The 16563-nt window shown below is 40.2% G+C and overlaps 1 protein-coding gene across 1 annotated transcript in view; it reads right to left on the reverse strand.

The window, feature by feature from the left end:
- The window catches only part of LOC126212588 (uncharacterized), a 128845-nt gene that overhangs the window by 65420 nt on the left and 46862 nt on the right, over window positions 1-16563 (reverse strand). The window contains exon 3 of the mRNA XM_049940018.1: window positions 12253-12416. Within this exon, the coding sequence (XP_049795975.1) occupies window positions 12253-12416 (164 nt within the window). The remainder of the gene's footprint in view (window positions 1-12252; window positions 12417-16563) is intronic.

Here is a 16563-nt window from a genome sequence, read left to right on the forward strand (position 1 = left end):
TATTTACTAAAATTAAGGTATTGGTTTTCATTATTTGGTATTAATTCTATTTCTTTATCATCTTAACCAAGTTCTTTTACAAAAATATGAGAGTCATATCCAGATAAAGTATGAAAATAAATAGGTACAAAATTAGGTTGTTTTAGTTTTAAATTACACATATTATGTAATGGAGCAATAAAGTTTCCAGTTAAATGATCATGACGACGAATTTTTAATTTATTTTGTATAAGGACATTTACAAACTGTACAAATTGTAGATTTAAGATGTATTTAGTATTCATCAAGAAAGTGGTGGCATTTCTTCAATTTAAGATTGAATCCTTCCGATTTCTTCAACTTCATGTTTTATACATTCCATAAATTTTTTATGACAATTTGGTCCTCTATAAAATACAGGGTCTTTATAACTTCTATACACATATTTAATATAATAACATCCACTTGTTTCCTGTTTTTGATATTTCATTGTACATGGTGTTTCGGGATTTGGTTCGTAATTATCCATTTTTAAAAGTAAACTTTCAAAATGAGCATAAATGACAAATGGAACTTTTTGTGTAAATTGATAATTTTTAAAATTTACTGATTCTCCTTCACCTGGCATTTCAACTGCTATAGGTTTATTAGTTAAACAATTTTTTGTATGTTCATCTAGTTTTTCTTAACTATTAAAATGTAGTAAACATAATTCACAAATAGATTTTACTTCGGAATGTTTAGTCATTGGACTTGATACAAGTCTAAATAAAATTTTAAATAAGAATTATGTGAATTATTACCATTCTAAAAATAAAGTAGATTTACATGTTTTTCCTTTTTAGCTTTTGTTATGTTTAATGGATACACTTGACAACTTTCAACTTCATTATCAAATGAATAACCATTAATAGGTACATTAATTATTTTTTCTGTTTTTGGAATATGATCAACTAGTACAGAAAATTCAATATTTTCAAGTTTTTTATCAAGATCAAGTCGAATATCTTTAAATTTTATTATTCTTTCAGCATTTTCATCTACAAGAAACAAAGCTGATTTTATAGGCCACAGAAAATATTTTTGATCATTATTTTTCCCATTAAAACAAGCTTTTTGTTTTTTTATTACTTCAGGTAAATCAATATAAGATGATCCTCTTAGAGGCACATATTTGTTAATTGCTAGTTCTAAACCAATAATTCTATTTAATAACCCTCCAGATCCTTGTGCTTGAAAATTAGATATTTTTTTCAAAAATATGATCTTTACTATATTTGAATTTTTTATTAAAAACTTTTTCTGTTAAAATACTATAGTTTGGTGTTTGTTGTCAAAATTCTTGAAATTTTTCATTTATTTCATTTGTTTGTAGTTCATATTCACAATATAAATTAAAATTTATTTTTGCACCATGATGAACTTTCAAACAGTCTTTAACAATCTTACAATTTTTTGTTTTTACTGCATTTAAGAAATTATTAGGATGTACTACATCTACATTATTTGCTAATTTTATATTTTGTAATCTGTTTCCAAATGCCTTTTCAACTAAGCAATCATTAATTGTTTTTCTATCTTTTGGTTTTGCAAATATATTTGTAGAAAATGGAAATATACCTTTTAATGGATTATCTTATGTAGTTAGAAAAACGTCATAAATATCATAAAATGGTAACTTTTTCCAAAGATTTTCACTACATACAGCTTTATTATTTCTAACAATACTTGTTTGATTTGCATTTACTTCTTCAGGTATATAAATAAATATATTTATAATTTTTACTTACTTCAGTTAAATAATTTTTATGACTTTCACTTATTTTAGACATTATTTTTAACAATATTTGTATTATAATAATAAATCTAATTAAATCAGCTTTACATAAATTAGAATATCCTCGTAAATAGTTTTCTTTACAAAATTCATGAATCTGGCAACAATATATTGTAGTCGATAAGCAATATTTTCTAGTAGAACAGCAATGTTACTATCTATTTTGCTTTTCTATTTATTACTATGTTGCCATTTAGAAAATCATACTGCATAACATTTATGCATGTGCGATGATTTCGAATTTAGTCCGGATGCGAGCTTACTTTCAGTACTGAAAAGATATACCTACAGATGGAGAATGATGTGCGTACACAATGGTTATTGTTTGTGTCTAAAGCTACTGGAATTATTCATGGGCAGATCACAAAAGAAATGTCCAAAGAACATGTACGTTCAATGAATGGGCATCTTACTCACTTTGTAAAAGGTCTGATCTTCGACATGAGGGACTTGGGAGCATCGTACTGACACATTACACTGACATTTGGCTGTGGGGCAATGGCAGCAGAACATGGAGCGACAAGTAGGGTTCGAGACAACAGAGTGGTGAGATCACCAACCATCACAGACAGACTGATGGAATCTGGATTGAGATTTGTGGTTGCCATGTGTCGTTTACTACTGACACTATAGCACAGGCTGCGTAATGTAGAGGCAGAGTCAGCTGGGACACAGAGTGGCGTTCTGTGGTGTTCAGAGTTGGGTGTCGCTTTTGCCTGTGGCAGCCAGTTCCACGCTGCTTTGTTCCCAGGTGACCTGGTAGGAGGTCACAGCAACCAGCAGTCGTCGAAATGGCTGCCTCCCCATCCCATATAAACAAACAGTGGTCAGAAAGACTTGTGACCAAATCATGTGGAAGGCATACGGAACAGTCCTTCGGAATTTCCAAAATTGTTGAGGGATTAGGAAACGAAACTATTATCCCAATTGGTTTGTAGACTATATGACACTGGAAAAATACAATCAGAATCTCAGGAAAATGTCATCCACACAGTTCTGATGCTTCCAAGGGCAGGTAAGTGTGAGAACATCTGCACAAAACCAAAGAAAGACTAAATTAATGAAGTGTAGCAGAAATGAAATTAGTGTCAAACTTAACATCAGCCGTACCGTAGGTGCAACCACAACAGAGGGGTATCTGTTGAGAGGCCGGACAAACTTGTGTTTCCTGAAGAGGGGCAGCAGCCTTTTCAGTAGTTGCAGGGGCAACAGTCTGGATGATTGACTGATCTGGCCTTGTAACACTAACCAAAACGGCCTTGCTGTGCTGGTACTGTGAACGGCTGAAAGCAAGGGGAAACTACAGCCGTAATTTTTCCCGAGGGCATGCAGCTTTACTGTATGACTAAATGATGATGGCGTCCTCTTGGGTAAAATATTCTGGAGGTAAAATGGTCCGCCATTCGGAGCTCTGAGCGGGGACTACTCCTGAGGACGTCGTTATCAGGAGAAAGAATACTGGCGTTCTACAGATCAGAGCGTGGAATGTCAGATCCCTTAATCGGGCAGGTAGGTTAGAAAATTTAAAAAGGGAAATAGATAGGTTAAACTTACATATAGTGGGAATTAGTGAAGTTCGGTGGCAGGAGGAACAAGACTTTTGGTCAGGTGAATACAGGGTTATAAATACAAAATCAAATAGGGGTAATCCAGGAGTAGGTTTAATAATGAATAATAAAGTAGGAGTACGGCTAAGCTACAGAAACAGCATAGTGAACGCATTATTGTGGCCAAGATAGACACAAAGCCCACGTCTACTACAGCCAACTAGCTCTGCAGATGACGAAGAAATTGATGAAATGTATGAGTAGATAAAAGAAATTATTTGGGTAGTGAAGGGGGACGAAAATTTCATAGTCATGGGTGACTGGAATTCGAGAGTAGGAAATGGGAGAGAAGGAAACATAGTAGGTGAAAATGGACTCGGGCTAAGAAATGAAAGAGGAAGCTGCCTGGTTGAATTTTGCACAGAGCATAACTTAATCAAAGCTAACGCTTGGTTCAAGAATCATGAAAGAAGGTTGTATACATGGAAGAACACTGGAGATACTAATAGGTATCAGATAGATTATACAATGGTAAGACAGAGATTTGGGAACCAGGTTTTAAATTGTAAGACATTTCCAGGGGCAGATGTGGACTCTGGCCACAATCTATTGGTTATGAACTGTAGATTAAAACTGAGGAAATTGCAAAAAGGTGGGAATTTAAGGAGATGGGACCTGGATAAACTGACTAAACCAGAGGTTGTACAGAGTTTCGGGGAGAGCATAAGGGACTATTGACAGGAATGGGGGAAAGAAATACACTAGAAGAAGAATGGGTAGCTTTGAGGGATGGAATAGTGAAGGCAGCAGAGGATCAAATAGGTAAAAAGACGAGGGCTAGTAGAAACCCTTGAGTAACAGAAGAAATATTGAATTTAATTGATGAATGGAGAAAATATAAAAATGCTGTAAATGAAGCAGGCAAAAAGGAATACAAACGTCTCAAAAATTAGATCGACAGGAAGTGGAAAATGGCTAAGCAGGAATGGCTAGAGGACAAATGTAAGGATGTAGAGGCTTATCCCACTAGGGGTAAGGTAGATACTGCCTACAGGAAAATTAATGAGACCATTGGAGAAAGAAGAACCACTTGCATGAATATCAAGAGCTGTGATGGAAACCCAATGCTAAGCAAAGAAGGGAAAGCAGAAAGGTGGAAGGAGTATATAGAGGGTCTATACAAGGACGATGTACTTGAGGACAATATTATGTAAATGGAAGAGGATGTAGATGAAGATGAAATGGGAGATATGATACTGCGTAAAGAGTTTGACAGAGCACTGAAAGTCCTGAGTCAAAACAAGGCCCCCACAGTAGACAACATTCCATTAGAACTACTGACAGCCTTTGGAGAGCCAGTGCTGACAAAACTCTACCATCTGGTGAGCAAGATGTATGAGACAGGCGAAATACCCTCAGACTTCACGAAGAATATAATAATTCCAATCCCAAAGAAAGCAGGTGTTGACAGATGAGAAAATTACCGAACTATCAGTTTAATAAGTCGCAGCTGCAAAACACTAACGCGAATTCCCTATAGACGAATGGAAACACAGACAGAAGCCGACCTTGAGGAAGATCAGTTGAGATTCCATAGAAATGTTGGAACACGTGAGGCAATACTGACCCTACGACTTTTCTTAGAAGGAAGATTAAGGAAAGGCAAACTTACGTTTCTAGCATTTGTAGACTTAGAGAAAGCTTTTGACAATGTTGATTGGAATACTCTCTTTCAAATTCTGAAGGTGGCAGGGGTAAAATACAGCGAGCGAATTGCTATTTACAATTTGTACAGAAAGCAGATGGTAGTTATAAGAGTCGAGGGGAATGAAAGGGAAACAGTGGTTGGGAAGGGAGTGAGACAGGGTTGTAGCCTGTCCCCGATGTTATTCAATCTGTATATTGAGCAAGCAATAAAGGAAACAAAAGAAAAGTTCGGAGTACGTAATAAAATCCATGGAGAAGAAATAAATACTTTGAGGTTCGCTGATGACATTGTAATTCTGTCAGAGACAGCAAAGGACTTGCAAGAGCAGCTGAACGGAATGGACAGTGTCTTGAAAGGAGGGTATAAGATGAACATCAACAAAAGCAAAATGAGGATAATGGAATGTAGTCGAATTAAGTTGGGTGATGCTGAGGGAATTAGATTAGGAAATGAGACACTTAAAGTAGTAAAGGAGTTTTGCTATTTGGGGAGCAAAATAACAGATGATGGTCGAAGTAGAGAGGATATCAAATGTAGAATGGCAATGGCAAGGAAAGCGTTTCTGAAGAAGAAAAACTTGTTAACATCGAGTTTAGATTTAAATGTCAGGAAGTCGTTTCTGAAAGTATTTGTATGGAAGTGAAACATGGACGATAAATAGTTTAGACAATAAGAGAATAGAAGCTTTCGAAATGGGGTGCTACAGAAGAATGCTGAAGATCAGATGAGTAGATCACATAACTAATGAGAAGGTATTGAATAGAATTGGGGAGAAGAGGAGCTTGTGGCACAACTTGACTAGAAGAAGGGAACGGTTGGTAGGACATGTTCTGAGACATCGAGGGACCACCAATTTAGTATTGGAGGGCAGCGTGGAGGGTAAAAATTGTAGAGGGAGACCAAGAGATGAATACACTAAGCAGATTCAGAAGGATGTAGGCTGCAGTAGGTACTGGGATATGAAGAAGCTTGCACAGGATGGAGTAGCATGGAGAGCTGCATCAAACCAGTCTCAGGACTGAAGATCACAACAACAACAACAACATCAAAATTGTAGACGAAGGTCTATACGAACTAAAATAATTCTGCTACCTTAAGCACAAAGTGCCTCATAATGGACAAATTAAATAGGACTTAAAAAGTAGACAAGAATTTTCAAAGAGGACATTCCTGCCAAAATAATTCACCTAATATCAAATGCCGGTCTTTGTTTGAGGACGAATAACTGAACATGTAAGTTTGGAGAGCAGGACTGTATGAAAGTTAATCAAGGACATTGGGAAAATCGGAACAGAAGAAAATCGAAGCATTTGAGATGTGGTGTTACAGAAGAATGTTAAAAATTAGATGGACTGATAAGACAAGAAATGATAAGGTTCTCAGCAGAACATTGAACAATGGAACATACAGAACGCGTTGGTATGAAGATGGGACAGCATTTTGTTCTTCATCTTGCATTCTTACCGTTCCCTCTTGGTTCTTGTACTTATTACATATTACTCGTCCTTCGCTGCATTTTACTCTTACTTTTCTCAGTATTTTGAACATTTTGTACAATTTTACGTTTCCAGATGATTTTTCTAGGTCTACAGGTCCTATGAATGTGTCCATTTTATTTTCTAGTTTTGCTTCCCTCATCAATTACAACGTCAGACGTGCTGCTATCTTGTAGTGTTACCCTTCCGACAGCCAAAATGATCCTCATCTGTCATATCCTCTATTTTCTTTTCTATTACTCTGTATATACACTATGTGATGAAAAGTATCCGGACACCCTCAAAAACATACGTTTTTCATATTAGGTGCATTGTGCTGCCAACTATTGCCATGTACTCCATATAAGCGACCTCAATAGTCATTAGATATCGTGAGAGAGCAGAATGGGGCGCTCTGCGGAACTCACAGACTTCAAACGTGGTCAGGTGATTGGGTCTCACTTGTGTCATACGTCTCTATCCGAGATTTCCACACTCCTAAACATCCGTAGGCCCACTGTTTCCGATGCGATAGTGGAAACGTGAGGGGACACGTACAGCACAAAAGCGTACAGGCCGACTTCGTCTGTTGGCTGACAGTGACCGCCGATATTTGAAGAGGGTCGTAATGTGTTACACGCAGACATCTATCCAAACCATCACACAGGAATTCCAAAAATGCCTCATGATCCCCTGGAAGTACCATGATAGCCGGAAGGTGAAAAAACTTGGATTTCACGGTCGAGCAGCTGCTTATAGGCCACAAATCACGCCAGTAAATGAGAAACGACGCCTCGCTTGGTGTAAGGAGCGTAAACATTGGACGAATGAACAAGGGAAAAACGTTGTGTGGAGTGACGAATCACGGTAAACAATGTGGCAATCCGATAGCGGGGTACAGGTATGGCGAATGCCTGGTGAACGTTATCTCCCAGCGTGTGTAGTACCAATAGTAAAATTCGGAGGCGGTTTTGTTATGGTGTGGTAGTGTTTTTCATGGAAGGGGCTTGCAACCGTTGTTGTTTCGCATGGCACTATCACAGCACAGGTCTATATTGATGTTTCAAGCACCATATTGTGTTCCACTGTTGAAGTGCAATTCGGAGATAGCGATCGCGTCTTTCAATACGATCGAACACCAGTTCATAATGCAGCACCTGAATACTATAGAACACCTTTGGTATGTTTTGGAACGCCGACTTCGTGCCAGGCCTCAGCGACCGACGTCGATACCTCTCCTTAGTGGAGCACTCCGTGAAGAATAGGCTGCCGTTCGCTGAGAAACTTTCCAGCGCCTGACTGAACGTATGCCTGCAAGAGTGGAAGCTGTCATCGAAGCTAAGAGTGGGCCAGCACCATACTGAATTCCAGCATTACTGATGGAGGGCGCCACGAACTTTGAAGTCATTTGCAGCCAGATGCCCAGGTATTTTTGACACATAGTGCATTATCCCTGTCGACAAATTCCATAGACGAGGTGTTATGCTAATTGTGTGATAGGCGTCGCAAGTATCTGCTCTTGACTACAGGATTCAGTCTAACAGTGTACCGTCATTCTCATGTAGTCTAGACGCCAACTTGTATGGTTCTTGGTTGACACTTGCGCCAATGATTTCTTAAACTGCGAAGGTATGTTATCTATCGCTTCTGCGTCCCAAATCTGTGTCAATCTATGACGCTTACATGGGATCTTCAGTATTTTCCATTGCCACTGTCATTTCTTCTTCACACTTCAACTGAAGTGTTTTTTCTGTTTCTCAAGGTTTCTTTTCAGTAAACGCCTTATATCTATCTTTGTTTGTCCAATTTCTGTGATGGCCTTTTCATAGGTGTCTATTCCTACCTATATGGTATTAATCACCGTTGTATCTACAGATTAAAGGAAATTCAGATGCATTTCATGATTTTCTTGTACTTCAGTGTGCCACTCCTTTCCATATTAATTCTTCCAGACCATTCCCTTCATCTTCAGTCCATAATTCATCGCTATTCAATGGACATCTGACGTTATATCTGACCCTTGGTAGAATTACTGTCTGACCTGGACATAACCTAAGGCTGAAACTTTCCTGTGCCTCGACCCTTTTCTAAGCATACCTGCTGTGGGGTAGCAAGAGTTTTCGATAGCTAGCGACTGTTGCGAGTTACAAAAATTAGCGACAGAGACAGAGAGAGAGAGAAAAAGACTCCCCTCTCTTCCACTCCGCTACAAGGCGACCATGAATGTTCGTACTGCAGCCATAATGTTATGAAATTGCAGTCCGTAAAATTTTGATATTTTTATCATTATATAATTCGTTAATAGAAAGGCGAACAAACATGTAAGAGTAATGCATCCACAGTTTGAAACAGTTGCTCCAAAAATCGATGTTTTACGCTGTTGTACATCTATGTCAACTTAAAGATGCAAAGCTACAATTATTGTATTACGTGTATTCCGATACAAACTATAACATATGGAATTTACATTAATTTATGTCATCAATGATAAAACCAGCTAGAGTTGCCAAATTTTACAACTGCAGTTGATTTTATCACTGGTGACGAATATCAACAGTTGTGCATGTCCCATCCAGAGAAATGCGTGTTCATATCTGTCTGCATTGTTCTTGTATAGTAGTATAATTATCACTACTGTGTGCTGCTCGTGTACTATGCATGTTGTAATGTTGACTCACTCAGATGTCAGGTTATATATAAGAGAGTGCGCGAATGCCTTAATTTGATCAGGTGAAATAAAAGCGTGAAAATGTAAAGTGCTTGTTATCCACTTTAAACTATTTCTAAGGCCACCGGCTCTACCTTTCCTTGCGACTCATAGTGTCTGTTCTGCTGGGGTTGGCATCGTGTAGTGGGCCCCCATACCCTCTGGAGCGTATGTGTGTCAGTGGGCCACTCGCAGCACCAGATGGCCTCAAAACTCTAAGAAGTTCTGAAGAAAATGGCAGCACCTTCCTGCATTCTCGCTTTTATCACAAGAGCAATGTCACGAGTCAGACATTTGTGCTGACGTCTTGTGTAAGTACAGTCTCGATCGCATCACATCATATAGTGACCTTTTAATTCCGGACCTGTGGCGTAGCTTTATTCTGAGTATCCTGTGGACTCTCTCAAGACAGCAGCCGTGTTCACAGATCTGCGTGGACGCGCTCCTGGCTTGACGACTACTGAGGCGTCCTATCGCATCCCGACATACCCGCTAAACCATCCGATCTCAGACTCACAGGAAATGTCTCACAACAGAGTGAGGAAAGCGGCGGTCTCAACGTCCCTGCGATCTGGCGGCTCTACGGGATCTGTTTGATAACGTCAGCTGAACACGACGCAACTGGAGAGACTTGGAGAGTCTCTCTGTCGGTGAACTCAGGCCCTTGTCAAGGCTAGAGGCGGTGTGCTCTACTGCTGTGTTAGCATAATCTCTCCTTATCTGACATCGACTGAAATCTGTCCTCAACCTTCATGTTTATTACTTGTAACCTTGTAAGTAAACATAACCAACTTGACCTTCTGTTTTAAGGATAAAATGGTAGACTTGCAATATCTCAACCCTAAAAAACCGATCACCCACCCCCTCTTTAAAAAATGGTCATAATTATGATAATATTAATCTTAGATTTCTTGAATGCATAGCTTTTAAACTTTTGCACATGCAGGTTGCCTGTCACTGGCTGCACCCTACTGCAACTGCCTAATGCACGAGTGCAGAGTCCTGTACAGGGGGGGGGGGGAGTGGCATCCAGAGCCCTCATACCCACTTGATGTTGAAAGTGAAGTAAGAAGTGAGTGAAGCCTATCACGTCTGCCCCATGTATTTCGAAACTTTGTCCTACAAGTAGAACACATGTTATTCAACACGAAAAACAGTTAAACCATATGAGCAGATAGTATCTCAATACCATGCACATGTATGGCCGACACTGTTTAGCAATATTCTAGTATTAACATTCCGCCGGAGTTATATATAAAACACACACACTTCTCTGTGATGGACAGAGGCAGAGTGGTTTTTGACAATATTACATCTTCAAAGCAAGCCCCTTAATCAGTCAGTTCGTGATTTTACGTCTCTGTCCCAATGTACCAATGAAGTTGTTGGATGAAAGTGACTGAGGTGAGAGGGTAGCATGATCATTGTCATCCTTTCATTATGTAGAGGCACAACCGTTTGGAATAGGGAAAGTTAGTTTTGTGCAATATTCTGAGCACAGGTTACAGCCAGGTGCAGACCAGATTGCAGTGAGGTATGCATACCAACAGTTGCGAAGTAGAATAGAGGCCACAGGGCCGTCAAATTGCTGAAAGAGTATATGTAGCGGTTTTGCATGGCGCAAATCACAGGCAGAAGGGGCCCATGGCCAAGCTAGCGTGTTATGAGTACGTGACGCGAAACGGTACGTTTAGCAAAACAGAGGCACACAGCCACATGTAAATAGGTGCCATTTCACTAACAAAGCATTCAAGTGTGGTAGCTCTCTTGGATGGTGGGGCATGTCACACGACTAGGCTACACGCAGCAACAGATGAGGCGCCAGCATCCCAGTCGATGGCGGGTTGTTGGTTCGACCCTCTGAGGCTGACGCAGAGTCCATAGCCAGGCAGTCAGCCAGCCAGCGGCGGGCCACTCTTTGGCTCACTACCACAGGCAGTCATCTTGGCTCCCAAAACATGACCCAAACCACGCTGGCGAGGAAACATGGTGCCGGCCATCCTGCATTGGTCAGTGGGCAGTGCTGAGGCAGCACATGATGGAGGCTGTTGAATCAGCTGCTGGCGCAGTCCTGAGTCGTCATATCACTGCTGCTGTACGAGGCCGACACATTAGCAGAGCATTGCACTGGGTCGCTGAGGTGGCGTCGTCAGCATTGTGAAACCCGGGGGGAATGGCGGCACTGTAGTTGGAAACCATAAAATCATTCGGAAGTTATCGCTGAGGTTTAATACATTACCCTGACACCACATGCCATCTGAATTAACAAGAATCTAACTTCACTCAACTGTTCTTCTCTCCATTTACTGGATCTTCTCTATGATTGCTCCAACTATATCTCAAGGTACAAATAATAGCGGAAAGAAACACTCAGACCTTCGTTTGCCTCGTGTAAGAGTTAGTCGAATAGCCACATGTAACCATGCCAACAGGTCACAACTCACTCGAGCTTTGACGTTTAAACATTGCAATTTGCCCATCATTGTGTACTGTTACTGCAGGTGCCACACTATCGTGTGTTGGTTTATCAACATTACAAACAGGAACCCCTTACTTTCTGTACCATACAGAAGTTCGCACTCCGTCATGTGTGGGTGGCCACAGTGGGCTGGAGTGAGTGAGAAACAAGTGATACACATGCGTTAGAATGTTATGTGTTCAGAGGGTCATAACTGCATACTGTCAGAATTATGGCCCGAATCTCTAAGCGAGATCTATAGTTGGGGCTGATTATTTGCAAGTGTGTGTGGTTTTTTTTATATGAGACCAAGTTGATAATTTTCCCTTGTTAGATGCAATTGGTACTGAGCAAATAACTGTGATTATTATTTAGTTCTAATGTTTTTATCTCTATGTACTTTACTTACAACAGAATTTTCTACTCAGCCACAACTCCATCATCATGTGTTCATTAACCTAGACGAGATTTTTTATAGACTACCTAAATGAGCTCATTACGCTTTATTTAACAATAACACACTTCCAAATAAGATACTCACCAGTTTTATACATCCACTCAGAATCAGGTAGACGCCAGCTCTCACATCTCATCCTGCCGACCGTGGCTCTTGTGATGCGCCGAACAGCTTGGAGTGACTGAGACAGCATAGGTCTCAGATCATCCATTTGCAGCGTTGTCATGTCCCATTCCATGTTGTTCAACCTTTCAAAATAAAATGGAGTCAGCTGATGTAACAAATGATATTCTGAAACTTGACTGTGTTTTATTGAATAGAATAGTGAAAACTAAACTCAACGTGACCCTTCTCCAGCTTTTACGTTTCCCATTCATAGAGGTCGCCAGCCCATTAGAGATTAATCAAGGAGTCAGACAGGTATTCTGGCGTAAATTATGACTGGTATGCGAGTCTAATAATATATTCTGGTGAACTGATCGTTTCTGTTGAAATACAAGAATTCACATACAAACAGGCAGCCAGAACTATGACTGGACAAGTACGACAGGCCGGCCGCAGTGGCCGTGCGGTTCTAGGCGCTTCAGTCCGGAACCACGTGACTGCTACGGTCGCAGGTTAGAATCCTGCCTTGGGCATGGATGTGTGTGATGTGCTTAGGTTAGTTAGGTTTAAGTAGTTCTAAGTTCTAGGGGACTGATGACCTAACATGTTAAGTCCCATAGTGCTCAGAGCCATTTGAACCATTTGAACCAAGCACGTCCAACCCCCTTTAAAAACGTGGAGTGGGCACTCCCCCACAACATGTCTCCCTGTCTGCTTCTTGGCACCATAGTCACAGGTAGCACTTCCACTATTAAACCCACTTTTCAAGACGTAGTCATGTCTCCCTTGCGCCATTGGGATGAGGTTGAATCTTGAGCTTTCCTGACAACAGAGACCATACTGTGCAACCTTATTCAGTTGGTGGATTCCACTATTTAGGACTGAATTCTTATTTTACTCTGTCTTAGGAAGCAACCACTGACTGGGATCTGTTGTAGTAATGCCATAAATAGTCAACATGGCCCCTTCTGTCTTAACTGCATGAGCGCTGTTCTCCCACGCCTTAGCACTATATGCAACAGCTCTATATCCAAGAGAAATTGCAGCGTTGTTTTGTTCGTCTGCATTTCCTCCCCACTTGTTTCCAGAAATGTGGTACAGTTGATATAGAATATGACCAAACGACTTTCACAGGTTTGCGCAGTTCTGCATAAATGACAGTGACAGGCAGAGGGAGACACCTAGGTATCTAAGGACGTAGCTGCAGGAAATTTTGGTCCCATTCAGGGGCACATATGACTGCCTGTGTGCCTCTTTATCATGGAAATAGAACTCTGTGAGCTCTGTTTCACTTCTGGTTTGCTGGAGTCTCTATTTGTAAAAGTACTCACTCCGCTTGGTGTCAACTTGGAGGCTTGTCGACACAATCAGTAAGTAGCCATTTTCACTCGATTAATAAGATCCCTAGGAGTCACTACGAACAACAATAAAAAACTACCTAGGACCTTGGAGTGCAAAGAGATTGGCTGGAGGGTCACATGGAACGGAACCTGGGCCAGTGGAGTGGTTTCTGTTCACCGGTGAGTACAGGTTTCGAATGACGCCTGGGGATCGTCATACAAGACTGTGTAGGTGACCAGCAACTGGTGCAGGCTTCTGTCCATGGGTTCAGCTGGGGACAGGGCGTTCATATTTTGGGCTGCTATTGTGGATGGGTATCCGACACTGGTGTAGCTGCTGGTGGCCGAAGACTTCTAGCATAAGAATCACCCTCTCTTGCCCTTGGAGTGGGAAAGAGCCCCTAACAGGCGGAACAATCAGCAATGATCAACGGCATGAGGATGCAGAAGACAATGGAAAACAATGCATTAAATACACATAACTTGTATCCACAGGGCACGTGGCCTGTAATTGGAAAGGTGTCATGATCATCCCCCCCATTGGGAAAAGTTTCCAGAGTAGTCCACCATTCAAATCTCTGGGAGGGGACTGCCAAGGGGTAGGTAACCTTTAGAAAAAGGTTGAATAATAAACGAAAGGATAATGTTCTTTGTGTCAGGGTGTGGAATGTCAGAAGATTGAATGTGGTAGGGCAGCTAGAAAATCTGAAAAGGGAAATTCAGATGCTCAATTTCGATACAGTAGGGGTCAGTGAAGAGAAATGGAAGGAAGACCAGAATTTCTCGTTAGATGAGTATAGGGTAATATCAACAGTAGCAGAAAATAGTGTAACGGGAGTAGGATTCATTATGAATGGGGAGTGTGTTACAGTGAACAGTTCAGTGATAGAGTTATGCTTATCACAATCAATAAAAAACCAACACCGACATCGATAGATCAGATATACATGTCGATATCGGAAGCTGATGATGAAGAGATAGAGAAAGTAAATGAATATATTGAAAGGGTAATACAGTACGTAAAGGTAGATGAAACTGTAATAGTCACAGGGGACTGGAATGTAGTTGTAGGGGAAGGAGTGGAAGAAATGGTTACTGGAGAATATGAGCTTGGGATAAGGAATGAGATAGGAGAAAGACTACCTCAGTTATGCTAGTAATAGCGAATACTCTTAATCACAAGAGGAGGATATATAATTGGAAAATGCTGGGTGATATGAGGAGAGTACAGTTAGTTTACATGATGGTCAGAGAGAGATTCCGAAATCATATACTGGATCGTAAGGCATACCCAGGAGCAGATATAGACTCAGATCACAATGTAGTAATGATAAAGAGTAGTTTGAAGTTTAAGAGATTAGTCTGGAAGAATCGATACCTAAAGATGTCAGATACAGAAGAACTAAGGAATGACGAGATACTCCTGAAGATCTGTAAGGTTGTGGATACAGCAATAAGTAATAGCCTAGTAGGCAGTACAGTTGAAGAGGAATGGATATCTCTGAAAAGGACAATCACAGAAGTTGCAAAGAAAAACATAGGTACAAAGAAAGTAACTGCAAAGAAACCATGGGTAATAAAAGAAATAACTGAAGTATTTCTTTTATTACCCATGATGAAAGAAGGAAGTTCAAAAATGTTCAAGCAAATTCAGGAATAAAGAAATACAAGTCACTGAGTGACGAAATAGACAGGATGTGTAGGGAAGCTAAGATGAAATGGCTGCCTGAAAAATGAGAAGAAATCTAAAAAGAAATGATTGTTGGAAGGACTGAGTCAGCATGTAAGAAAGTCAAAGCAACCTTGAGTGAAATTATTAGCAAGGGTGGTAACATTAAGAGTGCAGTTGGAATTTTACTGTTAAATACAGAGGAGGAAGTGGATATTTGGAAAGACAACCTTGAAGGCCTCTATGAGGAGGGAAGATTTGTCTTATGTGATAGAAGAAGAAAAAAGAGTTGATTTAGAAGAGATGGGAGATCCAGGAATAGAATCAGAATTTAAAAGAGCTTTGGAGGACTTAAGATCAAATATGGCAGAAGGGATAGATAACTTTCCATCAGAATTTCTAAAACCGTTGGGGGAAGTGGCAACAAAGCGACTATTCACGTTGGTGTGTAGAATGTATGAGTCTGTCGACATACCATCTGGCTTTCGGAAAAATACCATCCACTTAAATCCTAAGACTGCAAGAGCTGACAAGTGCGACAATTATCGACCAGTCTGCTTAACAGCTCATGCATCCAAATTGCTGACAAAAATAATCTACAGAAGAATGGAAAAGAAAATTGAGGATGTGCTAGATGACTATCAATTTGGCTTTACGAAAGGTAAATGCATCACAGCGGCATTTCTGACGTTGCTGTTGGTAATAGAAGCAAGACTAAAGAACAATACAGTCCCGTCTATAGGATTTGTTGACCTGGAAAAGTCGTTCAGCAATGTAAAATAGTGCAAGGTTTTAGAAATTCTGAGAAAAACAGGGGTAAGCTATATGGAGAGACGGGTAATACACAATACGTACAAGAGCCAAGAGGGAATAACAAGAGTGGACGACCAAGAATGAAGTGCTCAGATTAAAAGGGATGTAAGGCAGGGATGTAGTCTTTCACCCTTACTTTCAATATGTACATCGAAGAAGCAATGATGGAAATAGAAGAAAGGTTCAGGAGGGGGATTAAAATTCAAGATGAAGGGTATCAATGATACGATTCGCTGATGACATTGCTATCCTGAGTGAAAGCGAAGAAGAATTACATGATGGACTGAATGGAATGGACTACTTAATGGTTACAGAATATGCATTGAGAGTAAATCGAAGAAAGACGGAAGGAAGTAGCAGAAATGAGAACAGAGAGAAACATAACATCAGGATTAATGGTCACGAAGTAGATGAAATTAAGGCATTCTACTACCTAGGTGGTAAATAACCAATGACAGATGAAGCAAG

Source organism: Schistocerca nitens, chromosome 11, assembly GCF_023898315.1.
Source record: "Schistocerca nitens isolate TAMUIC-IGC-003100 chromosome 11, iqSchNite1.1, whole genome shotgun sequence".
NCBI classification, from domain to species: Eukaryota; Metazoa; Arthropoda; class Insecta; order Orthoptera; family Acrididae; genus Schistocerca; species Schistocerca nitens.